Source organism: Peromyscus maniculatus, chromosome 7 (assembly GCF_049852395.1).
Source record: "Peromyscus maniculatus bairdii isolate BWxNUB_F1_BW_parent chromosome 7, HU_Pman_BW_mat_3.1, whole genome shotgun sequence".
Taxonomy (NCBI): domain Eukaryota; kingdom Metazoa; phylum Chordata; class Mammalia; order Rodentia; family Cricetidae; genus Peromyscus; species Peromyscus maniculatus.
This window is the reverse complement of record NC_134858.1, coordinates 32,831,526-32,859,341: the sequence shown is the minus strand read 5'-3', so window position 1 is coordinate 32,859,341 and position 27,816 is coordinate 32,831,526. Positions and strand designations below refer to the sequence as shown.

At 45.5% G+C, this 27,816-nt stretch overlaps 3 protein-coding genes and 1 long non-coding RNA gene across 24 annotated transcripts in view; 2 read left to right on the top strand and 2 right to left on the bottom strand.

The window, feature by feature from the left end:
- The window catches only part of Fam118b (family with sequence similarity 118 member B), a 48,391-nt gene extending 36,262 nt beyond the window's left edge, over window positions 1-12,129 (top strand). For 3 of the 13 annotated variants that reach the window (XM_015998413.3, XM_076575969.1, XM_076575972.1), the window contains exons 4-8: window positions 3,344-3,571; window positions 5,264-5,440; window positions 7,149-7,425; window positions 11,354-11,413; window positions 11,621-12,129. In XM_015998413.3, coding sequence (XP_015853899.2) covers window positions 3,344-3,571; window positions 5,264-5,440; window positions 7,149-7,425; window positions 11,354-11,413; window positions 11,621-11,634 — 756 coding nt within the window. In that variant the 3' untranslated portion in view covers window positions 11,635-12,129. The remainder of the gene's footprint in view (window positions 1-3,343; window positions 3,572-5,263; window positions 5,441-7,148; window positions 7,426-11,353; window positions 11,414-11,620) is intronic. The other 10 variants (XM_076575977.1, XM_076575976.1, XM_006979787.4 and 7 more) reach the window with 6 other exon arrangements.
- Window positions 4,391-10,099, bottom strand: LOC121830789 (uncharacterized). Its single transcript, XR_006074010.2, has 2 exons — window positions 8,325-10,099; window positions 4,391-8,285 (listed from the first exon to the last, which is right to left on the bottom strand). It is a non-coding gene; the product is annotated as an uncharacterized LOC121830789 (long non-coding RNA).
- Window positions 12,130-12,358: 229 nt separating the features above from the next.
- Srpra (SRP receptor subunit alpha) lies at window positions 12,359-18,266 on the bottom strand. The gene is made up of 14 exons (XM_006979784.4): window positions 17,978-18,266; window positions 17,316-17,399; window positions 16,884-17,047; window positions 16,506-16,666; window positions 16,102-16,258; window positions 15,823-15,976; window positions 15,541-15,629; window positions 15,317-15,435; window positions 15,103-15,189; window positions 14,654-14,826; window positions 14,347-14,560; window positions 13,707-13,870; window positions 13,526-13,624; window positions 12,359-13,434 (listed from the first exon to the last, which is right to left on the bottom strand). The coding sequence occupies exons 1-14, from the start codon at window positions 18,092-18,094 to the stop codon at window positions 13,306-13,308; spliced, it is 1,911 nt and encodes a 636-aa protein (XP_006979846.1). The 5' UTR covers window positions 18,095-18,266; the 3' UTR covers window positions 12,359-13,305.
- Window positions 18,267-18,321: 55 nt separating this feature from the next.
- On the top strand, window positions 18,322-25,967 carry Foxred1 (FAD dependent oxidoreductase domain containing 1). 9 transcript variants are annotated; one of them, XM_076575966.1, is made up of 11 exons: window positions 18,322-18,480; window positions 19,268-19,488; window positions 20,337-20,428; window positions 20,683-20,801; window positions 21,873-21,967; window positions 22,256-22,357; window positions 23,352-23,428; window positions 24,243-24,403; window positions 24,555-24,684; window positions 24,867-24,971; window positions 25,204-25,967. In XM_076575966.1, the coding sequence occupies exons 4-11, from the start codon at window positions 20,794-20,796 to the stop codon at window positions 25,456-25,458; spliced, it is 933 nt and encodes a 310-aa protein (XP_076432081.1). In that variant the 5' UTR covers window positions 18,322-18,480; window positions 19,268-19,488; window positions 20,337-20,428; window positions 20,683-20,793; the 3' UTR covers window positions 25,459-25,967. The 9 variants fall into 9 exon arrangements, with proteins under 9 accessions (XP_076432081.1, XP_006979845.1, XP_015853898.1 ...); XM_006979783.4 differs by having other exon boundaries at window positions 18,322-18,573; window positions 20,315-20,428; XM_015998412.3 differs by having other exon boundaries at window positions 18,352-18,480; window positions 20,315-20,428.
- Window positions 25,968-27,816: the final 1,849 nt, after the last annotated feature.

Genomic DNA, 27,816 nt, shown 5'->3' with positions numbered 1-27,816 from the left:
AAGTATGAACAAAAAAATGGTTATTTTATAAAACACTGTGTCACGTTAGGAAAGGAACACTGAAATGTGTTGTGTGTATCTGCTTAAGAGGTTCCATGGAAACCTAAGTATTTCACTCCTGAGAGACAAGGAAACCTGGAAGGTATAGGGGGGCTGCTTTGAGGGAACCTAAAAGGAGCTCCGTATTCCAAGGAGCTTAAAACTTATGCCCTGGTAGCTAGATGCAGTAACTCATAGCTTGAATGCGAGCCAGGCTTGCTGACTTGCACGAGTAGCCCTGGCCTCTCTGGATGCTGGGGGAGGAGGATCATTTGAGTATAGACGTTGAAGGGCAGCTTGACAAAAGTAGCAGTTCTTCCTCGGAGCTTATCTAGTGGCATGACATCAAGGATAGACTAGTTAGTAATCAGGTGTTTGTTGAAACACTTTACCTAGTTACTGTCTCATTTCAAATTTCTTTTGTCCCAGGGGTCACTGTGTCCTTGATTATAGAACCAACTTCTCATCTGAAGTTGGCATTGTATTTCCTCAATCCTTGCAGATATTATTCATTCATTGCTTAACAGTGGATATATTCTGAAAAACTTATTATTAGGCTGTTTACTGCTATATGAACTTGTAGAGTGTACTTCTACAAATCAAGATTACTCTGACATCACTTAGATGATACAGTTGTACAGGACCAGCTGTAAATGTGCCATTGATACGCAGCACAAAATTTATTTACACATGTATCCTGAATGAAGCTAGGGAAGTACTAGGGAGGTAGTTAAACCATATGTTAAGTAGCTTATTTCAAATTGATTAGTGGTTAGTAATTATTATTGTCTTTTTTTTTTTTTGAGATAGGGCCTAGAACTCACTATGTAGACCATTCTGACTTCAAACTCACATTTGCCTGCTTCTGATTCTTGAGTAATGGGATTAAAAGTGCGTGCCCACCACACCTGGTTCTTTTTATTTTTCCTTTTTTTTCCCCCGAGTTTTATTTATTTTTGTTTTTATGTGTGTGTTTTGCTTGCTTAAATGTATATGCACCACATATGTTTCTGGTGTCAGCAAAGGCCAGAAGAGGGAATTAGATCCCCTGGAGAAAGAGTTATAGGTAGTTGTCAGCTACCTGATGTGGCTGCTGGGAACTGAACTCTGAACCACTTCACTATCTCTCTAGCCCAGTAAACTTTATTTTTAATTGTTTATGTGGGTGTGTATATAGGTGAATTTAAATGCCTGTGGAGTCCAGGAAAAGGTGCTGAATCCTATGGAGCAAGAGCTCCAGGTAGCTGTGAGCCACCTGGCCTGGGTACTAGGAACCAAACTTGGGTCCTCTGCATGAGTAGTGCACAAACGTAACATTGGAGGCATCTCTTCAGTCCCTGAGTTTAGTATTTTCAGTAATTGATAGCTGTGGATATAGTCCAGTCGTACATGTCCAAAGCTCTAGGTTTCATCCTTAGCACTGTAAAAACAAACAATTGCAAAACAGAAGTTTTTAATCATGAAACTTATTTTAAATCTCTTCGTAATTTTGTCATGTAATAGATATTCTTCATAGCAAGCCTATAAACAGATCACTGAATTAGGTCAGGGCAAAACAATACAAGAAAGTAATAAATGGTTTTCATAACTCCATAAGCAGCCAAGTACCTGTAATTAGAAAAAGAGATGTTAAATTGGATGTGGCAGTACATACCTATAACCTAGCAATTGGGAGGCTGAGGCTAGAGGATCATGAGTTGGAGGCCAGTGTCAGTCAACTACATAACGAGTTTAAAGCCAGCATGGGCTGCATAGTTCCCCTGTTCCCTGTTTTCCCTCTCTTAGTTGGGGTTTCTCTTGCTATAATTAAAACATCTTGACAAAAGTAACTCGGGAAGAAAAGGTTTATTTCAGCATACAGCTTGTAGTCCACTGTCCAGGTTACGTCAGGGCAAAAACTCAAACAGGGCAGGAACTGCAGCAGAGGCATGGAGGAGTGCTGCTTACCAGATTACTCCTCATGGCTTTCTCAGCCTGCTCACTTGCTCGATGGTTTTGGTTGGTTTGGTGCTTTCTTTCTTTTTTTTTTTTCTGGTGGGGGTGTTTTTTTGTTTTTTGTTTTTGAGACAGTCTCTTAATATAGTCTTGGCTGTCCTGGAAATCTCTATTTAGAAAACCAGGCTGGCCTTAAATTCAGAGATCCTCCTGAGTGCTTAGATTAAAGGCGTGCACCACTATGCCCTAGCCTGCTTTCATATACCACTCAAGAGCACCTGCCCCAGGATGTCATCACCACCCACACACACACAATGTGGGCTGGTCCCTCCCATATTAGTCATTAAACAAGAAAGTGTCACTGCGCAGTGGTGGTGCACACCTTTAGTCCCAGTACCTAGAAGGCAGAGGCAGGTGGATCTCTGTGATTTCGAGGCCAGCCTGGTCTACAAAGTGAGTTCCAGGACAGCCAGGACTGTTACACAGAGAAAGATTGTCTCGAAAAAACAATAAAAGAAAAAGAAAAGTGCCCTACAGACTTGCCTGTGGGCATTCTGATGAAGGCTTTTATTCAGTTGTTGTCCCTGTTCCCAAATAAGTAGCTCGTGTCAAGTTGCCAAAAAAGCACACTTTAAAAGAATAAAAGAAGGGCGGTGGGGAGATAATACTACACCACCGTGGGTCTGAGTGTTGCCTTCTTATCAGAGGCCTAATTTGAGGGTAGTTGGTACTTCACTTTCTACCCTCATCCTTTAGTCCTGATCTCTTAGTCTTATCCATTTTCTTCCTTTTATAAAAATAACAATTTAGAAGGTGGGCATGGGGACTGGAGAGATGGCTCAGCAGTTAAGAGCACTGGCTGCTCTTCCAGGGGACCCAGGTTCAATCCCAGCACCCACATGGCAGCTCACACTTGTTTGTAACTCCTGTTTTAGGGGATCTGACACCCTCACACAGACATACATGCATATAAAATACAAATAAATAAATTTTAAAAAAGGTGGGCATGATGCCACATGTGATCCCAACACTTGGGAGGCAGAGACAGGAACGTCACTGAGGATGTGAGGCCAGCCTGGTCAAAGTGAATTGAATTCCAGGCCAGCCAGCAATCCACAGCATGACCATTTCTCCAGTTTTAAAATGTCTGTTTAAAAGGCTTATTATGCTCATTTGTATCTGAAGTGGTAGTATTGGTCACTTACTGTTGCTAGGCATTGTGTTTGGCATGTACCATCCTAGTTTCCTTATTACAATGAGAGTGATGATGTTTTAGTATAAAGTACTCAAAATTTGTAGTTTATGCACATGAAACAAGTGAACAAAGCACTTATGAATTTTTTTTCTTTCAAATCTCCCACACATGCAGCGTACCAGTAATGTTCGATCCACATTTTTCAAAGACTGTTTATATGAAGTATTTGATGACCTGGAGTCAAAGATGGAAGATTCTGGGAAACAGCTCCTCCAGTCTGTCCTCCATCTGATGGAAAATGGAGCCCTAGTATTAACTACAAATTTTGATAATCTCCTAGAACTATATGCAGCTGACCAGGGAAAACAGCTTGAATCCCTTGACCTTACTGATGAGAAAAAGGTAAAATGTTAACCAGTAGTCTTCTCTTAGGGTAGGTGGGTTTTATCTTCCTCAGAAAAGCTGCCTTCTGGCCATTATGTTAGTATTTCTGTAGCAGAAGTGTATTAGTTATTTTTCATGTTGTTGTGACCAAAATATCCAACAGAAACAAGCTAAAGGAGGAAAGGCGTGTTGCTCACTATTTCAGGGAGTTTTAGGCCTCACAGTAAGAAGAGCACAGTGGAGAGGCTTTTTGTGGTAGTGAGAGCATGTGGTAGAGACTGTTCACATCATAGCATAACAAAGAGCAAGAGAGTGGACCAGAATCAGGACCAGGTTATAATCTTCATAAATCTCTCCCTGAGAGTGGTCTGTTTTACTGGCAAGGTCCCACCTCCCAAAATAGCATCATGAGTTGGGGACCAGCACTTAAACCATGAGACTGTGATGGGCATCTCCAGCTCAGACTGTAACAGTGAGAAAGAAAGCCGCTTTCCCTGCTTGTATTTTTGGGGTTGGTTGGTTTTTTAGGTAAAATCAGTATACAATAAAATACAAAGGCTTTAAAGTTATGAGTATTGACAGTTTTGCCTAATCATAAGGGTGAGATTAGTCATTTGAAGAGACTGGAGCCATGGTTCAGCAGGTCAGCTATCCAACCACACTTTGGGACTTTCCAGCCAGTCAGGCAAAAAAGAGAGAAATCCCAACTCAAATTTTAAAAAGAATCATGGGAGTGAGCTGTGACGTGGTTCAGTGGGCACTTAACCATCAAGCCCAATGACCTCAGTTCAATTGCCAGGACCTACATGCTGGAAGGAGAGAACTGACTTTTGCAAGGTGTTCTCTGACCTCTACATGTGCACCATGGTGGTACACCGCCCCCCCAAACACAAACACACACACACACACACACACACACACACACACACACACCACATAAGTAAATAAATCTGAAAGATGTTGATGAAGAGATGATTCCTTTAAGGTCATTTGCCCTGCTCTGTGAGTTTGTCATTTTCATTGTTTTCTTTCCTTGGAATCTGCCTTTGTATCCAGATCAGTTAGTGCCCAGCTGAATAGTCTAAAGAGATAAATGACTCCCCCAGTACCACAGGCCTGCCTCTGCTAGGGAAGTAGCTGGAATACTACTTTGGTTTTGCTGACCTGGGACTCAGACTGGGAATTGAGCCAGGTGTGGTGGTGTATTCCTGTAATCCCAGTACTTAGAATGTTGAGGTGAGAGGATTTTAAGTTGAAGGCCAGCCTGGGCTAAATAATGAGCAAAAGAGAGCGAAAATAAAATAAGCTGGGTATAGTGGTACATACCTTTAATACCAGCACTCAGGAGGCTGAAACAGGTAAATCTGTGAGTTTTGAGGACAGCCTCGTCTACATAGTTTCAGGACAGCCAGGGCTTCATAGACCGATCCCATGGCAGAGGGAGGGAGGGAGGATGAATGGGAGGATGATACCAGAGCCACACCAGAGGAGACTATCCTTATTGTTCTGCAAATGGTGACAAATTCTAATTGCTGATAGTGACTTTCAAAGAGAAGTCACTAGATCTGCTGCCATCATTCCTGACAGTCATAACATAGGGACTTGGGCACATCAAGTTTTCGAATTCTTGTCCTTATGATACCGTGAGGCTGGACAGTTATATCAGAAGTCCGATCCTCAGGCAGCCTCTTACACCTTGTGACTTTGAAGCAGGTGCTCGCCTTGCCATCCTGGTCGAGCTGTGTGTGTATTGTGCAGGTCCTGGAGTGGGCTCAGGAGAAGCGGAAGCTAAGTGTGTTACACATCCATGGGGTCTATACCAATCCTAGTGGCATTGTCCTCCACCCAGCTGGATATCAGAATGTGCTCAGGAACACTGAAGTTATGGTAAGTGGTGCTGATCTAGCTGGGCTCTAGCTCCTGAAGACGTTTCTAAGCATATTCTAAGTATTAACAGGGGAGCATTTACTTCTCATTAATCAAGACAACTAGAAAGTCAGACCTTACTCCCTTGTCTGTAGCCCTGGGTGTGCATGCTATCCTGGGAAGTGCAGAAATTTGACTTCAGGTGTAAGGTCATAGCTTGGTGAACAGCCAGCAGAGGCACGACCTCATTGGCGTCACCTTCACATACCAAGAATATATTAGTCTCCTTCATTTGGTTTCTTATTTAGTCAGCTTTTTAAGAAACAGTTACAGTTGGGGCATAGATTATTGAAAGACTGTCCATTCACACTTGACTGTTTACTTGGAAAAATTGAAAAACAAATTAGAATGACAAAATGGAGGTTTTCTTCTTTGGGTCTGTTGATCTTTGGGGTTCAAGTTTTGGACTTGTTCACATATACATGTTTAAATTGGAAATGCTTCTTGGGTCCAGCTCAGTGCTAGAAGTTTTCAGGACAGGGTCACATGGAGTCTTTACAGGACGGGGCCAGAGAAAGACCAGGAAATGTAATGCTTTCTGAAGTGTAAGGGCCTTATCCTTCCCTGATATTTACTATAAGTATATCCATCATTGATACTGAAGCAAAATCATTTCTAATTTGTGTGTGTGTGCTATATGCAAATTATATATACACACAGAGCAGTGTTTGAAGTAGTCAGGCTTCTTTGACCATATCTAATGACAGAATTACGTTTTCTGATGATCAGTTTGTAAGGCAAAAATGATTTGAGGGCTGGCAAGATGGCCCAGTGGGAACAAAGCACTTGCCCCACAAAGTGAGGAACTTAGTTCTAGCCCTAGCACTGACATAAATGCCAAGGACAGTGCCATGTGTCTGTAATCCCAACATTTGAAAGGTGGAGATGGGAGGAGACCCTCTGGGTCAGCTGTCTAGTTAAGACTAGCTGAATCTACATGTTAGGGTTCAAATAAGAGACCTGCCTCAATATATAAAATGGAGAGCAATGGAAGCCCAACATCAGCTTCTAGCCTCTACATATTACATGTAACATGCATGTACACATACTCACTCAAAAAATAAATAAAAATTTGAAGTTGTCAAATTTTTCCAGAAAGTGGAAAGGGGTAAGATACATCAAAGACCCATTGGTTGTCTAATTAACCAAGAACATAACTCTAAAAAGTTAACCCTGTATGGCCAGTAGACTAGTGCCAATGTGGTGAAACTGTTTCAACAAAACAGAAGGACCAATGAGACAGCTCAGTTGGTTAAAATAAACCCTGGTTGTGCAAGCCTTGCAGTCTGACTTCAATCCCTGGAACCCATGGAACCCATGTAAAGATGGGACAGAGAGAGATGACTTCATGGTTGTCCTCTGATTTCCACATGCATTCTATGGCATGCACACTCATGTACATACATCATATCCACAAAATAATATATCTTTTTTAAAGAAACGAGAACCTTCAGAAGAATGTCAGTTAAGTGCAATTTTAGACTAAGCGTCACATTGTAATAATAACTAGGAAATCAGACCTTCTTGTAATGTCTTTCCCTCTTAAATCTTCATCAGTGGGTTATTGCAGTTTGCTAAATGTAGCAGTTATGGACTGTTGACCTTTTTGCTTCAGCTGTCTTGTGTCTGTCTTCTGTGTCACTAATATGTTGTTTTCTTTTCCTTGAAGAGAGAGATTCAGAAACTCTATGAAAACAAGTCATTTCTTTTCTTGGGTTGTGGCTGGACGGTGGATGACACCACTTTCCAGGCCCTGTTCCTGGAGGCTGTCAAGCACAAATCTGACCTAGAACATTTCATGCTGGTTCGGAGAGGAGATGTAGATGAGTTCAAGAAACTTCGAGAAAACATGCTGGACAAGGGGATTAAGGTCATCTCCTATGGAAATGACTATGCTGATCTTCCGGAATATTTCAAGCGACTGACATGGGAGATCTCCACAAGAGGTAAGGGAAGATCAAAGAGCAGCAACCCTTTGGCTTTTTTTGTGTGTGATGAATAAAATCACTACCAAGATAGGGAATGTATAGTGTCTGACCAGTTTGGGGAGAGGGGAAATTGTCTTCAGGTCACACCAAAGTGCCATTTTGATATTGGGGAAATAATCATAATATATACCCTTGCAAGTCATCATATACATAGAGAGTAAGAAAAACATGTAAAGATTCTTAGCTTCAGGCCAGCTTCCCTCAGCAGGAAAAAGCACTTGCCACTCAGGCTGATTACCTGACTCAGTCTCTTAACCTACCGTGGAAAGGAACCTACTCCTGACAATGGTCCTTTGACCTCCACATATGTACTGTGGCACATGCATGCCCTACACATGTATCACACATACATATAATAAAAAATCTTTGAGGAGCTGGAGAGACAGCTTGTTGTTAAGAGCACTTGCTCTTGTTCCAGAGGACCCAAATTCAGTCAGTGCCAACAAAACCATGTCAGGAAGCTCACAACTTCCTCTAACTCCAGTTCTAGATCTGACCCCCTCTTCTGGTTTCCATGGGCACACACAAATACACACACAAAATCCTAAAGAAAAAATTTTTGAAGATGCTTAGTTCAAGTGAGATGTAATTGAAATTCAGGTTTCACAAAGGAGATAAGTGACTGTTCAGCCTTGGCTAAGTTTATAAGGAAATTTCTTTCATGTATATATCAAAAATTTCAGGACCTTTTGTTTCAGAAATTCTGATATTATTTATCCTGTAAGAAAGTTTCCCTTAAGAAAGTTTGCCTAAAGAAATAATGTGATTGCACACACTGAATTAAAGATGAAAGTGTGAAGAACCATTGTGGCACCTACCTATAATTTCTGCACTCAGAAGGCCATTGTGGCACCTACCTATAATCTCTGCACTCAGAAAGCTGTGGCTGGAGGATGTGCCTGGGTAACATAGCAAGAGCCCAGCTTGAGGTGGGGAAACCTGTGGGACTTGGGGGAATAAGGCAAGGGTATGGTCATTCACTCGCCCACCCAATTCTAAAGGAATTTTCTTGCTGTTTGTTATAGACTTGCTAAAGAACCTGGGTTTATTGGTTAGTTGATTTTTTTTTTTTATTTTGGGTGTTTTTGTCTTGTTTTTAGTTTTGTTTGAGACAAGAACTTGCTATGTAGACTATGCTGGCTTTGAAGTCACTATGTAGTCCAGGTTGGCCTCAAACTCTGAATCCTTCTGTCTCAACTTCACAACTGTATAGACACACACCTACTATGCCTACCCTGCTTCAAATATTTGTGTGTGTGTGTGTGTGTGTGGTTTTGTTTTTTACTTTATGTTCACTGTTGTTTTTGCCTGCATGTGTGTCTGTGTGAGGGTGTCAGGCTTTGGAACTGGAGTTACAGACAGCTGTGAGCTGCCATGTGAGTGCTGGGAATTAAACCCAGGTCCTCTGGAAGAGCAACCAGTGCTAATGAGTATTTCTGTTACCAATTTGAATGTATCTTAGATGACACATTAAAATACAGGTAATCTAGTATATGTCCCTAAATCTAATTGCAAAAAGAATTCTAATTTGAGTTCTGTCATGGCAGTGCTTGGTAGGCTGAAGCAGGTCTGTTGAGAGTTCTGGGCTAAAGTAGGAGACTTGTCTTTTATTTAAAACGCTGTTACTATAACTGAACACCAAAGGCTTCATGTACTCTTCCCCTCTCTCTCCAGAGGCTTAGAAGACACTTAGAAAGGCAAATCTTTGAACTTTGTCTCTTTTGTGAAATGAGCTGCCATCTTTTTCTTGAGGACAGTTTTTCTGGTGTCTCTCAGTGTGACAAACCTTTAGACTGTTTGCAACACGGGGTTGAATTTTTCTCTTGCATGTGCTCTGATTATATAAACTGGAGACACACACTCAAGCTCTCCAGTTAATTTGATCTACACTGGATCCTCTACCAGGAAAAAGTGCTGTGTGAAGCAGTAGTCTGAACAACAGTCCCTCCTGTTGCACTCAATTTTCTGTTAGCATCCTGGATATTGTGGAGTGGTGCAGGTATTTACAGGCTGCCAGGCTCTCTAGAGTACCTTTCCATTTACCAGTCAAGAAGCCATTCTGTTTATTTTTAATTTGTTTTGTTTTTTGAAGACAGGGTTTCTCTTTGTAGCCCTAGCTGTCCTCAAACTCAGAGATGGGCCTGCCTCTTTCTTCTAAGTGCTGGGATTAAAGGCATGCACCACCACCACCCAGTCTGTTTATTTTTAAATCAAGGGTTTTCCATATGATCATGGGGCTCTCCACTGGAATTGTCTGTCAGGTAACTTCCAGTCTACCAGAGCAGTTTTTCTTCATTTTGTATGGAGTCAAGCCTGTCTTCCATCTATTATGCTTTAAGTAGATACATGCTGCTGAGAAGTCATCACGGGGAACAGAAGAGTGTAAAACATTACTATACCAGCAACTATTTTAGCACAATGTTATTTCAGCTACTTAACCAGTAACTGATTTAACCAGTAACCAATTTAACCAAACTGATTTCTGATTTAACTAATACATTTTTTTCACAGTTGTAAACAAAGCTTAGTCTTGGACACCTTAAAAATAAAAATAAATAATAAAACCAGAGGTTTCGCCTTATGCTCTGTATTTGCCTTAAAGTAGCTGTTCAGCCCAGGCTGGCCTTGAACTAATCATGATCCCTCACCCTATTAAAGCCTTCATCACGGCCGGGCGGTGGTGGCGCACACCTTTAGTCCCAGCACTCGGGAGGCAGAGCCAGGTGGATCTCTGTGAGTTTGAGGCCAGCCTGGGCTACCAAGTGAGCTCCAGGAATGGCGCAAAGCTACACAGAGAAACCCTGTCTCGAAAAACCAAAAAAAAAAAAAAAAAAAAAAAGCACGCATCACCATGCCCTACTTTGTATTTATTACATACATATTGACCACATGAAATATAGTGAGACTGAGGTACAGAATTTTTTCATTCAAATTAGCTGCATGTGTGTACTTGCTGGGGATAGAGTAAGCAGCCACATTTTGTCTATGTAAAATGTTCTGGGGGCTGGAGATACAGCTCAATTGGGTAAGAGCTTTGACTGCTCCAGAGAACCTGGGTTCAACTCCCAGCACCTATATGATGGTTCACAACCATCTGTAACTCCAGTTCTAAGGGTTCTGACACCCTCTTCTGACCTCCTCAGACACCAGCTATGCACATGGTACAGAAACATATATACAGGAAACTATGTAATCTAAAAAATTAAAATAAAAAAATGTTTACAAGCAGTCTTGCAAAGGCTTTCAAAGTAGTACACAGCTAGAATTCCAACTACCAGGGAGGCCAGAGCTTAGAAAATCTGGAGCTGTAACCCTAATGTGGTAACAGTGAGATCCATTTAAACAAAAAACCAATCTTAGTGCAGTAAGGAACCCACTGCTTCTGTTCAGTATTGATAGTCTGCTTTTTTTTTTTTTTTTTCTTTTTTCTTTTTTGGTTTATCGAGACAGGGTTTCTCTGTGTAGCTTTGCACCTTTCCTGGAACTCACTTGGCTGGCCTCGAACTCAACAGAGATCTGCCTGCCTCTGCCTTCCAAGTACTGGGATTAAAGGCGTGTGCCACCACCACCGCCCGGCTAGTATTGATAGTCTGAAGGTTACTCTTCCTTATCTTGTGTCATTCCTAAATGTCATCTTTAGTTATACCTGTGCCCTTAGCTCCCCTTAGTTTTCATTTTTGCCATTAATAGTTTTAGCTTTCCCAGAAACAGCAAGATGACTGTGGGTAAAGGCATTTGCTGCCAAGTTTGACAACCTGAGTTCCTTGCAATCCACACAGTGATGAGAACCAACACCCAAAGAGCACACAACACACAAAATGAAAATGGAAAAAAAAAGTTTCTGCTTCTTCACCTAATGCCTCTACCAATGTTCTTCTGTTTTTAGCAGGGATGGCAAGAGAAGGCCAGCTAAATGGCTCATCTGCAGCACACGGTGAAATGAGAGGTATGCTACTTCCTATTTAATCTGTCAGCAGAAAAATTTCCTAGAACTTTGACATTGTGGAGAATCAAAATTTGCCTTTCCTACCTGTTTGAGATTCTCTGAATCTGCTTTCTGAAAACTTAAGACTGACTTAAGTAAGCATCTGCAGCTTTAGATGCATAGACTTGCTTTGTAGAACTTCATTCTCTTCTTTTTGTTTCCCCATAGGCTGTAGTACATGAGCAAGCTGGAGAAATCACCATTAGACCACACTGTGGGGCCTTCCTGTGGATGTGTTTAACATGCAAACAAACAAGAACTCAGCACCGCTCCCAGGAAGTACCAATACCCAGAAGCTGAAGCTTGGGGTAGCATAGGGGTGGCAGTGTTGCACCTTCCCTTCATGCTGGCTGTTTCTTGATACTCTGCTGCCTGGTCCAGTTTAATACCCAATGACATCAGGACCCAATGTAGCCCCTCCCTACCCCAAGGCTGGACATGCTTGTCTACACAGCAGACCAATGTGATGGCTCCTGGCTGTGGCTGCAGCTCTGCAGGACTTGGGGAGCAAGAAGTCATGGAGTCAGTGGGCTCTTGTTGCAGTTTTGTACTCTACTTGGTTTTTTCAATTGAGCTTATGGCTTTTTTAAAACATGACTTGAAGCTCTAGTTTTCTAGATCTTTTACAGTGTACAGTATTTTACATAACTGAGCTGTATTAAAAGCCTGTTCATTTATTTGCCAGGGCCCTGGCTCTACTTCGAAGAGTTAACTGTCAAACTTGAAACTTGCAATCTATTTTCATCTTAGTGATCTTTGTTAGGGCAAGCACTTGTCCAATTCCTCAGAGTACTGTCAGTTCCTATCATGCCCTTTTTGCCAAAAAGAAGCCCAAGAACTACAGCTAGTATGAGTTAGCATTTTAGTTTTGAATTCTATATAAAATAATATAGACCTAAGAGGCAATTTCTTTATGAAATTTATTTTCTTATATAAATTATGTATTTCTCTGGGCAGACAGCCTTCACCTTATTGCACTAGTAGCACATCTGTAATACCAAACTACAGGACAAGTCTTAACAAGAGGTTTGTGTTCTTCAACGTAGCACTTGTCTACCAGGCACTGTAGAAGAGGATGAGGAAAAGCCAGGACCTGTTCAGGAGGCCAAGGGTTGAGTGGGGTGGGGTACAGGACAACGATAACCCTTCTGACAACTGCTTTTCTCCCAGGAAGGTAAACATGCAAAGCTTACATCAGGATTCTGGGAGCAGGGACAAGTTGGAAGGCAACTCAGCTCCCTTTGTTTCTGAGAAGTGGGCACCCACCTTTCACTCATTTGTAACAAGGTCTAACTGATGCTTTGGGGCAACAATCAGGTGTAGAGTTCATCATCAGATTTAGAATTAGCAGCAATTAAGAATGGACCACCATCACTGCCACAGTGAGGTGGCTGTTACCTGGCACCAGGGACCCGAAAGCTATATTCTAGAGAGAGGTGCCATTAAGACCCAGAGCTGGCTCTGGAAGTAACCCAATAGAGCTGGGACTTCAAACTGCTCCTTATCTCAGATGGCTCTGGCTAGTTAGCAATACTCCAGGTGTTGGGTTTTCCAACCATTGGTCAAAGCTATGATACTGAATCTATAGGCAGAGTGAAGGAGATGCCTGAGTAAGAAGAGGGAGGCTTGTGGTGATAAGGGTCATCGGGCAGTGATTGTAACATGATTAGGCCCTCCTTGCAGGAGGTAGGGCTGAACATGGAGTAGGGTTAGAGCTGCAAGTCTCCAAAGCTCCCCTCACTCTGCCTTTGTACTACACTGAAAACAAGGTGCTCACATACTCTAAAGCACATTCTTGATAGAGGAATGGGGACTTGGGGCAAGCGGCGATTTGGTATTAGGCAAGAGCCACATTAAGCCTTCATGAGGGCAGCCACCACAGCCTTGGCGTTGAGACTGCGTAGGTCACAGTAGGTCTGGCCAGTGCCCACAAAGACGATGGGTTTGCTTGTAATGTATGTCATAGAAATAGCAGCTCCCACCTGAAGAAGAAAAAGAGGATGGCCAATCAACTCAAGCCCTGTTTACACTAAATGCCTCCTTCCAGTCTCATCCAGTGTCAACTACCTTTACCTTGTCATCAATGGTGTCGAATTTGGTAAGAACAATACCATCGATGAGACGAGGTGTTTGAGCCATAGAATGGTCAGCCAAGGCTCTGTTGAACTTGACCTGAAAAGGGAAAAAGTAACATAAGGACCCATCTAATTTGCCAAAGTTTAAGCTGTGAAGGGAACTAGGCCCAAGCCCTCACCAGCTGATCCACGGCTTCATTGCCTACTAAGGCCTCCCCCACAAACAGCACCAAGTCAGGTGTATTGACAGTAATGAGTTTGGCCAGGGCAGTCATCAGGGGGGCATTGTCTTGCATGCGGCCAGCTGTGTCCACCAGCACCACATCAAATCCTTGGTTACGTGCTAGAGAGAGAAAAACAATCAACTCCAAGCACACAACTGTCACTCATATTCACAGCTAACTTGTGAAGATTTCCTACTCTGGCTATGTGAAAAGCCACTCAAATGTCACTCATTCTCACTGCCAGCTTCTTGAGATGTCCCAGTCTAGCTATTTGAAAAGCCTATCCTGTTTACTTACTTGGACTCTAGATTTAGTTACAAGGTAATGTAACAAAAAACCTGTCCTATTCTTGGCCACCACCAAAACCATTCAGGGAAAGGATATAAGTAGGATAAAGGTGACGACATTCAGGTCTGTAGTTAAGACACACTAGCTTTTTTTTCCCTTCAACTATACACATTACCACCCAAAAACATCACCCACACAGGTGACTTCTCTGGTAACCTTGTGGTAAAAGTTTATAGTAGCCTAAGTCTGCAAATTCCCAGGGAATACAAAAAAGACACTAAGACCCCCGGGTCGCCCCACACTGTACCAAAAGCAATGGCTTCCATGGCAATGCCAGCAGCGTCCTTGCCATAGCCTTTTTCAAACAACTGCACCATCGTACGACCACCGTGCTTCTCAGGGGGATGGAGGGCAGTCAGACGCCGGGTGTGTGTACGAAGCTGCTCAACAGCCCCAGCCCGAAATGTATCACAGGCAGCAATAAGGACACTGAAGCCATTCTCTAAGAGCCAGAAGGAAATCTGCAAAATAGTTAAGAACACTGTCACGTAGAGCCAGGGCTCTAAAGCACAGGGTGAAAAAGAAAAAGCAGCAGGCTGGGGAACTGAGCTAACCTTGGCAAGATTAGTAGACTTCCCCACTCCATTAACGCCACAGAAGGTGACAACATAAGGGCGCTGGCGACGTTGGGCATCCATGATATCCCGGAGCATGTCTACTCGACGCTGTGGCTGCAGAATCTGTACCAGAGACTCCTGTAGAGCTTGCTTGACTGTGGAAGTCACGGCTTAAAAGGGTGATGAAGGGATTCATTCAGAAAACCAAGTATCATACTTGATACCCAACATCTTCCTGATCTAATAAATTTAGGACCATGTAGTTTTCCCATGAATTCAGATCATATTGTTCTAAGTACTTGATTAGCTCATTTAACTGATCTATTAAGTTCTAAAGGCTGTTATAGCGATTTAGAAATGAAGGTGTTTGCCAAAAGGCACATACCCAAGAGGTCTGACTCTCACCTGAAATGCATGTGCACTTGATGACGTGTGCAGATACTTACTGCTGAACGTCCCCATCACTTTCCCTTCCAGCTTGTTGGCAACAGATTCACAGAGCTGGACAGCAATATCTGCAGCCACATTCTTAGCTGGGAAGAGAGGAACAGCTGTGAGTTTTGTGTTAGCAATGATCAACTCTCAGAGTACAACTTAGAAAACGGTTCTACCCATAATCAACTCTATGCCACCTAAGTCAGCCCAGTTCTCCAAACTCACCAATGAGATGATCACGCATCTTGTCTAGCACAGACTCCATGTCTTCACGACTTAAGCTCTTGGAACCCACAAGGCCCTTCAGCATCCCAAACATGCCACCCAGAGTTCCCTTGGTAGCACTACAAGCATAGAAGGTCAGAAACACGCATAAGGCCAGCAGGCAGGAAGTATGGCTCATCAATACTGCAGCCACCCAGCGCACCTCCCTCCTGCAGTCCTCCTACCTAGGTTTGGTGTTTTGAGTGGCCCCTTCATCATCTGAGCTGCTGCAGTCCAGATCTTGAAGCTGCCCCCCAGGCCCAGTTCCTCGAATCTGGAGGACATGGGCAAAGGAAGGAGATGGGATCAGGAACACTAACAGCTGAGGAAAAAAATCCCATGCCCTGACAACATTGCCTGAGACCTTGAAGAAACTCCAAATATAGTTCCCTCCTCTCAAATCCAGGTATACCTTCCAACTCTTTCTGGTTAACGGTGACCTTTGCTCTGATCTTTATGCTTCTTACCAAGTTGATATCTTCAGACAGGGCAGCCTCTGGGGTTCCATTGGTGGTGGGAGCACTGTAATCCAAGACTTCCTTGTTAGCACAGCCACCTAGTTCCCAAACCCGGGGTGCTTTCTTGCCTTTCTCCTTTGGAATATCTGACTTTGTAGACTTGCTGCAAAGGACCATATGAGAAAGAGTTATGGTAGAAAAGTAAAAAAGAACATAAGACAAGGCAGTTCCCTGACCTCTAACACAGCTGGGTAAGTAACCAGAGAGACTGACTAACCGACTGCTCACCTGGACTTGTCCAGACCCTTCCCATGCTTCTGAATGAACTCCTCTCTCTTCCTTCGTATCAGCTCCTCTTTGGAAAGTTCTCCATTCTCAGGTCCCACGGGGAGACCTGACTTTTCTGCAGGGGCTGTTTTGCTGGTAGCCAAAGGGCCATCAGAACCTGTTAAGAGAAACCTCACTGGAGAAAAAAAAAACACAAGCCCCAAACACCCAGATGATGACAATCCTTCCAAATCCTTAAGAGCAAACTTGGACCAAACACCTTGGTAACCACAAGGGGGGCCACAAGGGGATGACAGGGTGGTGAGCACTGACACCGAGGAAAGCAAGCAACGACAAAAGGAACACCGCAGACCTTTAGCGCCACCCTAACCTCCATGGCCTGGTACGTTCATGCTCAAACACACCTTCCTTTTTGGCCCCCTTTTTTTTGTTGTTTTTTGCTTTTTCCTTGGTCTTTTCCCCCCGTGTTTCAATCATGGACCTCACAGGTTTCTTAGCTTTTTCAGAATCTTCAAATTTCTTCATGGTAGTGGGAGCACGGATCTTACTGCTCTCCTCTGCTTCACTAAAGAGAAGAGAGAATGGTTGGTCTTTCTACCACATACGAGGGGAAAAAGAAAAACCTGACTCCAGAAAACGGTCTCACATATCAAAGGGATAATCTGAGATGAGCTACAAAATATGACTGTGATGAACCCATAAGTTAATGTTGTTGAGCCACCGCAGGCAGGGCACTTATCAAACCACAAACATTGATTTTAAAGAGTTGGGAAGCCTCTCACCGAAGAAGCCGCAGGAAGTCATTCTGGAAATCAAAAGTGCCATTCAATAGACTTAAAGCACTTTGTTGTTGGATCTCTGTGCGGTATTTATCCCGAAACAGCCGATGTACATCATCTATCAATTTGTCTACATAGGTCAGTGTGAGGATCTTCTGAAAGCCAACCTGTTTATGGAAGGAAAGAGGGCCAACGGATCTCCTTACATGTCAGCCCAGAATGGAAGGAGGCCAACTCAACCCAGGCCTCCAGAGATAGGTTTCCCGTCCTGAGAGGTAGCCAAGCTTCCCACCTTGCCCAGAAGTTGCTTTCTTTCTCCCCTCCACATTCCAAATTTTTAATCTATTTATCACATACACAATACAGTTAATTGGGTTCATCAATGGGGATTCTGTTGAGAACATAACTTGTCTTTCTAGAACACCCTCCACTTACCACAAACACCAGCTCAAACTGGTTGTCCAGTTTATACTTGAGTGTGAGGGCCTCATGAGTGAAAGAGTTGTTACCTCCCCGTTCCTGGAAAAAGAGTGTTTCAGTGTTCAGGCTATCCATAGCAAAACCAGACTTTGAACTACGTTTGGGCAATAACCAGGTATTATCCTGGCCTCAGCAAGGGAGTACTGAGACAATTTCTCTCTAGCACCCCAGCACGGGGGGGAGACACCAAGTTGAGGCAAAGGGTCAAGTTGGGAGGGATGGCATGACACGTGGGCGCCAGAAGATAAACAACCATACACAAACAAGCAAATCTTCCAGCAGCTGTGAGCCATTTAATGTTCCTGAAAGGTGTTCTCTCACCCACAGTCTCACCCAGTCTCAAAACAACAGAAAACCAAGCTGCCCCGGTTGGATAGAGAGAGTAATCAAGTCCCATCAGAAGCCGGAATACGGATACAGCCCCAGATACGGGAGGTGTGGGGGGCGTCGTAAAGTTTCGGGATACTGTGATGCCAGGCAAGGAAGTTGAGTCTAGGTGGCCGGTCAGTGGTCAGTTTGAGGGGGGCAGGGCGGAAGGCGCAGGATGATTACTGGAAGGGGGAACTAAAGACTGGATCTGAGGGACAGCCCAGAGTTTTGCCCCGCGGGGGTGGTACCTGCAGCAGCACGGATCGAATCAACGCGTTCACGGGCCCGGTGCACGAGTCGCTCACGCCCTGGAAACACCAGAGCACAAGCCCGCCCTTCGAGAAGATGGTGAAGAAGTCGAGCATGATGGAAGCGGGAGAAGACTTGGGGCCGAAGCCGGCGCCGGGAACTCGGGCCGCGTCCGCCGCCGCTTCCTGCTGCGCCAAGCGCGGGACACGTCACACCAGCAGCCCCCGGAAACCGGCTCAGCCGCACTTCCGCTACGAGCCGCCGGGGTCCCGCCCCCTCCCCGCCCAGGGCGCGCGGGACTGACGTAGAAGCAAGGCTGACCAATAGTAGGCGTGGGCGGGGCTCCCGGGAAGCTGGCTCCCTATAGCGTTGGAGGGGTGGGGCCTGAAGGGCAAAGCCGGCTAATCGGCACATTCGCGTCAATGCCGGGTGGCGCGGAGCGATGACTAGCCGGACGGGAGTGGGGCTGAGCGACACTTCAAGCTGGAAGGAGCCGGGCTCTGTAAGGCCATGTTTCGCAGATTGCTGCGTCTTGGCTTGGGCCCGGGCCTCCCAAACCGGGGGCTACGCACACGCAGAGGAGGCTTTACTCTGGGTAAAGCTGAGGGCAGCAGAGAGTATATTATACAGAGTGATTCTGGGGTACCCATAACCTCCACCTATGTGACCTTCAAGGTTTGACACCCTGCCTCATGCTGGCGGGACAGCGAGTTAGCTGGGGACTGGGGTAGGCTTGCCTGCTAGAGATTAAAGAGCCAAGACAGGTATATGGAGCTCAAGGAGGCCCTTTCCAGAGGACAATTCCATGTAAATGGAAGCTTGCTGGTGGTAGTGGATGTTAAGGATAAGGGACCATATAAAGTTGGCCAGCTTTAGAAGGCTGTGTGGTAATGAAGTATACTAGGAACTCATGTTTCCTGCGCCTGGGATACCTGAATGGGCTGACTGCAGTTGAATATCTGAGAATGGATTCAGGAGGGAGAGAGGTCTGCAGGAGCTAAATATGTGAGTCACCTAGCATGTCCAGGGAAGTAGAAAGTGTAATTTTAGGAAGTCGAATCTTTCACTGCTAGAGGAGGTGCATAATAGTGGGGACTGATGGGGCAAAGACGGATCAGCAAAGTTGTTACAGTACTGCTGCGTGTGAGTTGATCTTGTGAGGAAGGATGACATTGGAGACGTGCCAACCCACATGTCTATTCGGGCCACCTTTTCCTGTGCCCATCCTCCAACCCCACAGCATGTGGGAAGGAAACCTAAGTCCCTCTAACGGTAACTATGTCCTGCAGACTGGGATGCAAAGGTGTCTGAGTTTAAGAAGAAGATTGAGTGCATCCTGCCTGGAAAGCAATGGGAATTGCTGTACGACACCAGCCACCTGCCCCCCAAACAATCGGATGTGGTCATCGTAGGAGGTGGGATCCTTGGTCTGTCTGTGGCCTTTTGGCTGAAGAAGCTGGAAAGTAGACGAGGTGCCATCCGGGTGATGGTGGTGGAACAAGACCACACGGTGAGGTCAGGGAGTAGGGTAGTCATCTTATCGAGATGACTTATACAACCTGTAGAAGTTCAAAGGGCAGGGGTTGTGCTTTGGACCTTGAGAAATAGTCCCAGGTTCTTCCTCCAAGAAGACCCTTGGCAATAAGATTGTTTTGTTGAGGGAGGGGAGGAGGTGTTGTCACCTTGTTTAATCTCTTTGGAGGCAGGGTCTCAATATATAGCCTAGGCCAGCCTTGAACTCAACACCCTCCTGTCTCAGCCTCCCAAGTGCTGGGATTACAAGTGCACTCCTGCACATTTGCCTAGACTTTTGCTTGTAAAAGCAGATTCTACAGTGATTGTACTTCAGTATGTGAAGGTCTGTCCAAGATAGCTTGTATTTGGGCTACTTATTAGTGCAAACAGCTTCCTCTGCCTTCTTTTAGGCTCCATTATTTCTGAAGTCTTGGTTGTTCTTGTTTGTGATTGGCCGTTAGCTGCAAATCTCATGTCTGTCTTCATTATAACTTTCCAGTTTTGTAAACTGTTTTGTAAACTTGTTGCAAGGTTAACCTCCTACCCTTGGGCTTCCAGGCCATTACTACTTAGTCTGTTATGTCCAGCCCTGTAAGACAATTTACTTCTGCTCTGTTCATGTGTCACTGATGATTTAGATGATGTAAAACACTATGTTTATCTTTGAGCTGTGGGTTGGTTGACTTGCATACAGGTTTACACTTCCTTGCTCCTTGAGAAAGGATTCCCCTCTAAGTTTACGTGTGTAACTGAGAGCTTTCATTGCAGGATTCCCTTACATATGACGTCATGACAGTCTACCTCAGTTTTTCTTTTCACAGTATTCACGGGCTTCCTCCACAGGGCCTTCTGTGGGCGGGATTTGGCAGCAATTTTCTGTGCCTGAGAATGTCCAACTCTCCCTCTTTTCAATCAACTTTCTGCGGAACATAAACGTATGTACCATGAGATTTGAGGGGCTGGGGTAGGGATAAAGCATAAAGAACAGAAGCCTAGCTGGCAAGGGGAACCGAGGAGAAATAGTGTTAGAGGCAGCAAGCCATTGTGATCCCTGGCAGTCTTCCAGTGTTGGTGCCTAGAGAAGGGTTTGTCCTGATCTGGGGCATTGACCCTGCGAGCTGCAGTGAGAAGGCCAGGAGGCTCCCCTTTATGCCAGCCTCTTTGGAGAACAGCTTTTCTCTGTACACAGGAATACCTGGCTGTAGTGGATGCCCCTCTTGTGGACCTCCGGTTCAACCCCTCAGGCTGTCTCTTGCTAGCTTCAGAAAAAGATGCTGCCACCTTGGAAAGCAATGTGAAAATGCAAAGGTGGGTATGTAGCACTGCCCTGAGCTGCTTGGCTTTGCATACTTGATGAGCTCCCGTGCCAAGCTAGAAATGGGGAAGCTGAAGGTGGTGTCACAGGAGCCTCCTCTCTGCTAGCTCATATTATCAGGAAAGATGGACCTATTCAGACCTTCAAGGCCCATGAGGAGTGCTATAACCCAGTTATGGACAGAATGTGGTTCCTACATTCACCAGATGAAAACATACATCCCAAACCTAACAAACCAGAATCTCTAAGGAGTGGCCTGGGGACTGGGCTTCTAACAAGAATCCTAATTTAGGGGTCAGCAAAGTTCTTTTTAAAAAGGTAAGACAGTAAATATTTTAGGTTTTGCTTGTCATTTTGTCTATGTTACAACCTGTCTGTTCTGCCATTATAGCACAAAAGCAGCCACAGACAAAAAAATACAAATAATTGAGTGTGGTCCATATATAAAAGTAAGCAGCAGGTTGGCTTCAGCATGTGAGCCTCACATCAGTTAAGGATTGGGCATCTTTGTGATACGTTATGTACAGGCTCTCTTTTGATATGCTATAAATCTCACTAGTGACAACAGATAAATGTTTGCAGGTGCTAACTCATTTAATCAGAACATCTCGTTTTACATGTGGGGAAACTGAGGCAAGAAGATCTAGTAAAGCTGGCACTGTGATTCAGTTTAAAATAGATACTAGCTCATAGGAGTGTTTCTTAGCACTTTCATTCCCCAGCCAGTAAGTGTTCCAGAGGAGACACTCATTCTCAGGGACAGGGTTGTACCAAGTAGTAGAAAAGAAGGTATTTACAGGAGTTGATGGACATGGTTCCTCACCATGTTGTAAAAGGAGATGGAGTAGGTTGGGGCAAGAAGAAGTTGAGAATTCTGAAGGGAGACAGGAGTGTAGAGAAGGAAAGATAAGCTGTCACATTCAGCAGTCAGGAGAAATGGGGCTATTTGGGGTAGAGAGGGCTATCAGTGAGCTGGACTTCCATCTCATGGAGTCGGGGTCCATGTTCCTCCCCGATGAATACTCTCCCTAACACAGTAACTGAGATGCACACATTTCTCTTAGGCAGGAAGGAGCCAAAGTCTGTCTGATGTCTCCTGAGCAGCTCCAGAACAAGTTTCCCTGGATAAACATAGAAGGAGTGGCTGTGGCCTCGTATGGTGAGGCTCACCTGCAGAGCACATGGCTTTCTCTCCATGAAGATGGAGACTGAAGAGCTCCTGGGGTTGGAAGTTTCAGTGTGCCTTCTCCACACTGAAGGAGGACCACTTTACTCCTGAGTAACATAGCCTGCCCCAGACCCTGCTACTTTTCTAGCCTCCAGCATGACTAGACTCCAGTACAGTTGATCAAGATGACCTTCCCTGCTTCTAAAAAAAGTGTGTTGGGTATACAGTTGGAAAAGGAGGGTTCCAGTGCTTCATGAGTTTTCTTTGTCCTTATGTCAGGGATGGAGGATGAAGGTTGGTTTGATGCCCGGGCTCTGCTCCAGGGTCTTCGTCGAAAGGTCCAATCAATGGGAGTCTTACTCTGCCAGGGAGAGGTGACACGTGAGTCCAAAGTCTCATTCCTCCAGCTTATGTCTTGCAGCCAGGACAAGGCCTTGGCCAGGCTCTGCCTTTTTGCTCACAGGCTCACAGGATTGGTGTAAGGGGCTGTCTTCTGTGAGAGGGCTACTGCTAAACTGCTTTCTCCTCGCTGCACGGCCCTGTTCTTGTGTGGCCACATTTATTCTGGTTTCTTGATGTCTGTTCACTTAAGTGTCTATGGGAAAGCACTTACTCTTCTCATCCTCTTTCCTTGAGAAACCAGTGTTCGTCATGGAGCTAGGAATGTAGCATTAGTGGGAAGTGGGATGCTTGGCTAGCAGGCGTGAAGCACTATGATCCATCTCCCTAGGTTCTATCCCCAGCATCATAGAAACCAGTCACAGTCATACATTCCTGTAATCTCAGAACTCTGGAGGGACAGGCAGGAGAATCAGAAGTTTAGTGTCATCCTCCACTACATAGCAAGTCTGAGGCCAGTCTGTGATACATGAGACCCTCTCTCAAAAGAAACCAGTGTGATTCCCCCATTTCCTTCAAGGGCTCTGTGTATGCATGTGTCTTATTTACTGTTCTAGTGCTTTGAAGAAACACCATGACCAAGGCAACTCTTATAAAAGAAAGAATTTAATTAAGGGCTTGCTTATAGCTTCATTATCAGCATGGTGGGGAACATGGTAACAGGCAGGCAGGCATGGTGCTGGAGAAGTAGCTGAGAGCTATATCCTGATCCACAGGCAGCAGACAGACAGACAGAAAGACAGACAGACAGACAGTGGGCCTAGTGTGAGCTTTTGAAACTTCAGTGCCTATCCCTTATGACACACCTCCTCTAACAAGGTCACACCTCCTAATCCTTCCTAAACAGTTACCTCCACTGTGTGTGTGTTGATGGGAGCACTGGGGATAGAATCCAGGATCTCATGCATGCTAAATATATGCTCTACCGCTGAGCTAACCTTTCCTGGAGGGCTTATTTTTATTTTCTTTCCTGCAGGTCTCATCACTTCATCTAGCCAAGCAGAGACCTCAAGTGGGGAACCGGTAGTCTTGAGAAGAATTCACAAAGTCCATGTGAGTCCCAAGTTCCATTGTGCTCCTTACTACAGTAGAGGGGCAAGAAAGGTGATAATCTGCCCAGATGTAGGTCTTCTGTCCGCTTCCCAGTTATAACACAAATCCTAAATGGTCTTACAATAAAAACCCAGAGCCAAATATTGGGATAAATGCTGAAAGATCAGAGAGACAAAGGAACAAGCCACTGCCACGTGTCACCTCGACAACTCCATGAATCCTCTGACTCCAAGTCTCTGAGTCCTTAGCTGGAAGCCTGCCAGCAGGAAAAGGGCTTCATCCAAAAAGACTTCAGCTGAAAAACTTTAATTCTGTCTCCTCACACCTTATCTACCTTTCTCCGCCCAGCCACATCACTTCTTTCCTAGTGCTGGGATTAAAGGCATGTGTGCTTCCCAAATACTGGTAGCAGAGGCATGAGATCTCAAGTGCTGGGATTAAAGGTGTGTGACTCCCAAGTACTGGGATTAAAGGTGTGTGCTACCACTGCCTTGCTCTGTTTCTCTCCTAGACTGAGTCAAGTCTCACATAGTCCAGGATGGCTTTGAATTCACACAGATCCAGATGGATCTCTGCCTCCTGAGTGCTAGGATTAAAGGTGTGTGCTACCACTGCCTGGCATCTATGTTCTGTTCTCTGATCTTCAGGCAAATTTTATTAGGGTACACAATATGTCACCACACCAGTACTGATAAAGTTAGGCTCAGGAGGAAATAAACATCCCAAGAGTCCATTAGGTTGTGTCATCTGTCATGTCCCCACCACCACCCACACACACCCCAGCCTCCTTCCTCTTACCCTCTGTTGCCTATAGGTAAAAATGGACAAGAGCCTGGAGTATCAGCCAGTGGAATGTGCTGCCGTGGTCAATGCCGCAGGAGCCTGGTCTGGGAAAATTGCAGAGCTGGCTGGTATTGGGAAGGGACTCCCTGGTACTCTGCAGGGCACCAAGCTACCTGTGGAGCCAAGGAAAAGGTAGCTACCCTCAGGGCAGCTAAGGAAGATGAGAAAGAAATGATACAAAAGTTTAGGATGTGTTTGTTTGTGTATGTGTGTGGTGTGTGTGTAGTCTGGACAGAGAGTTGGTGTTAGTTTTGCAATGTCATAACTCCCCTGATCATGACAGGTATGTGCACTTATGGCACTGCCCCCAGGGACCAGGTCTGGAGACACCGTTGGTTGCAGACATCAATGGAGTCTATTTTCGACGGGAAGGACTGGGCAGCAAATACTTAGGTGGCTGTAGCCCCACTGAGGTAAATTAAGTTGCAAGGAGACATAGATAAGATGCCATTAAAGAGGGAAACCTTTTGGGGGCCCTATGTTGTCATTGAGGTTAGAATTGGGATCCACTGAGGATATTGATTATAGGAATCAGATCTCAGTTTGCCCTCATATTACAAGCAGCATATAAGCCTTGCCTCTACCTCTCACTTAGGAGGAAGAACCAGACCCAACAAATCTGGAAGTAGACCATGATTTCTTCCGGAACAAAGTATGGCCCCATTTGGTCCAGAGGGTGCCATCTTTTAAGACTCTGGAGGTAACTAACAGAATAATTGCTTCTGTTAGGTTTGGGAATGAAACAGGATGGGTGATACTGGAGCATCTTAGTCCCTTTGACCTCTCCCTCTCGTGGTCCCTCCACCTAACAACCGCTAAGGAGTCTGTGGGTCCCATCCCATGACCCCTTTAGCAGCTGATCTCTGATCAAGACTGTGGGTTGAGCATGGCTGTGGCTTTGCCAAAAACCTCATCATCTTTTGCATCTGCAGGTACAGAGTGCCTGGGCTGGCTATTATGACTATAACACTTTTGACCAGAATGGCGTGGTGGGCCCCCACCCACTAGTTGTCAACATGTACTTTGCTACGGGCTTCAGTGGTCGGGGACTTCAGCATGCACCTGGCATCGGTCGAGCTGTGGCCGAAGTGGTACTGGAGGGCCAGTTCAAGACCATCAACATGAGCCCCTTCCTCTTCACCCGCTTTTACGTAGGAGAGAAGTTACAGGAGTTCAGTATCCTCTGAGCATGAAAACTTCCCTGGGCCTCGCCAGCCCAGGCGCTGTCCTTGTCTCACACTGGCTGTGGTCACTGCCCGAGTGGCCCCAGGACAGTGCCACGGCTCCATCCCTACCCTCACCATCCTCTAAGCCGGACCACTCTGCCCCAGTGTCTCTGGACAGGGAATGCGCACAGGCACAGAGACCCAGGCCAATGGAGAGTGATGAATGGGACCCTAGGACCGACTGCAGCCCAGGCTGATGCCACCATCCAAAACAGTTCGACTGGCATCCTGGGTATGGGGCCCAGGACTGGCCTCCTTCCTGGTACAGGAAATGGGTCTCTGACCCTCTGGCCAGAGCCCAGGCACACAGCATTCTAGGACTGCCTGGACCAAATTTATCAACTCATCTGTTAACCTAGTCTCCAGTCAGTGTATGTGATTAACCCTTCCCCTCTGCTCTTGTGTTCCTTCTGCTTCTCTTCTCAAGGTAGAAGCTTTTGAAGTATTGCCATTAAAAAGGCAGCCTCGTCCTCATGGGAGTGTTTCTTAGATCCCCTGTAGGAGGCATCTTGTTTTCAAGCTAGTATCCGCTGTTCCCGAGTTCTACAGGAAGAAGTGGTTCTAGAGGGGAGAAATGGGACCATTCATCTAGTCAACTTACAAAGCCCAGCTTCTGGCTCCCAACATTCAGTCTATAGCAGGATTCAAAATGGCATTCTGACTGGATCATGGAGGGAAAGAAGAGGAGCCAGGGTCTGAAGAGTCACGCTAACGCTAAGAAGGGTGGATTTCATCTCAGCAGAAGCCCAGCGGAAGAGTTTTAAGTAGGGAAGAAACATGATCAAATTTCCCTTTTAAAAATCTCCCTTGGGCTGCCGGGCGGTGGTGGCACACGCCTTTAATCCCAGCACCCGGGAGGCAGAGGCAGGTGGATCTCTGTGAGTTCAAGGCCAGCCTGGGCTACCAAGTGAGTTCCAGGAAAGGTGCAAAGCTACACAGAGAAACTCGGTCTCCAGAGGGGGAAAAAAATCCCCCTCTGGCTAAGGGTGGTGGTGGCACACGCCTTTGATCCCAGCATCCAGGAGGCAGAGGCAGGAGGATCTCTGAGTTTGAGGACAGCCAGAGCTACACAGAGAAACCCTGTCTACAAAACAAACAAACAAAAAAGTGCCCTCTGGCTAAGGGTGCAGCCTGGTGATAGAGTGCTTAGCATGTGGATGGCCCTGGGTTTGATCCTTAGAACCAATGCCAGAAGGGATCTGGGGGAAGTCACTGTGGGTCCCGTTTACAGAACTAGTTCAGATAGCAAGGCCGGAAACAGGTTCTAGATGAAGGCTGTTGCAGTCCATATAGCAGATAACAGTCATGATGGGAAACACACAGAGCAATGTAGTGACATTGACAACATGAAATGGAGTCAACTTTTCCCAAGTTTCTGGCTAAACAGCCAAATGGGTACCATGTTTCTTACAGAAATGACACAGGGAAGAAACAGCAAAATGAGTAGTCTGGTGTGGGACATGTCGAAAGGAAAGTGCCTGGGAGAAGTGTAATGAGTGACTGGACTAATCGGGGTGGGCAGTCTGGGTTGTAGACAGGTGATAACCAGCATCATCAAAGGAGAGTGGAGAGTTTGGGACAACACACAAAAGCTGGAGGGACCCACTGGCATTTAGAGAAAACTGGATGAATACTGAAGTGACCTGTGAGGCAGGAGAAAATCCAGGAGTGTAGAATCATGAAAACCAAGAAGTAGGCACCAGAATGAAATGCCACATGCCAGCTGGGCTCAGCACCTACCAGGCCAGTGGTGACCAGGGCATGCAGTAAGCGGCAGATGGTTACAGAAGAGTGAACTTGAGTAGCGCTTCCTGGGCAAATGGCTCCATCCTAATCCCCTGGAGAGAATGAAAAGTAGAGGTAGACATCACACAGGGACAGACACGGGAGAGGCGGGCCTGCTAGAAGTATAAAGTGTGTGGCTTGGGGAGAGCCAGGCATGAGGCAGTAAGCAAAAGAAAAGCCATCGGCAGGCAGTGCTGAAGTATTAGAAGGGACTTGTCAGGAACCTAGTGGACAGGCTTTAGCCGCTAATGGGACCAGTCAGGCCAGAGAACTGGTTAGCCCTGGATGGTAGATCTTTAGGTGCCCCATGGTGATTTTGGTACAGCCATCACAGTCTAAGGGTCCAAAGAAATAGGTGCTATAATCATGAATGCCTAAGGAATCCTCTGCTCCTGCAGGACTTGATTTGACCCCATGGGAACGCCTTTATGGGCATGGGATTGCATCTGCCTTCCCCTGCAAACTGAGAGGAGCCGGGCCAAGCCCTCATCTCTGCCCCCAGACCCAGCCATCCCAGAGCTTGTCCTGTACTCT

What these genes read in the sequence shown, in the direction of transcription:
- Foxred1 (XM_006979783.4), top strand. Translation starts at nt 18,489, where the DNA reads ATGTTTCGCAGATTGCTGCGTCTTGGCTTGGGCCCGGGCCTCCCAAAC. An exon ending in TGGTGGAACAAGACCACACG is followed by an intron (nt 19,489 to 20,314) that starts GTGAGGTCAGGG and finishes TTCTTTTCACAG; the next exon opens with TATTCACGGGCTTCCTCCAC. An exon ending in AGTGGCTGTGGCCTCGTATG is followed by an intron (nt 21,968 to 22,255) that starts GTGAGGCTCACC and finishes TCCTTATGTCAG; the next exon opens with GGATGGAGGATGAAGGTTGG.
- Srpra (XM_006979784.4), bottom strand. Translation starts at nt 18,094, where the DNA reads ATGCTCGACTTCTTCACCATCTTCTCGAAGGGCGGGCTTGTGCTCTGG. An exon ending in AAAGGGGGCCAAAAAGGAAG is followed by an intron (nt 16,259 to 16,505) that starts GTGTGTTTGAGC and finishes TTCTCTTAACAG; the next exon opens with GTTCTGATGGCCCTTTGGCT. An exon ending in ACTCAAAACACCAAACCTAG is followed by an intron (nt 15,436 to 15,540) that starts GTAGGAGGACTG and finishes CTATGCTTGTAG; the next exon opens with TGCTACCAAGGGAACTCTGG.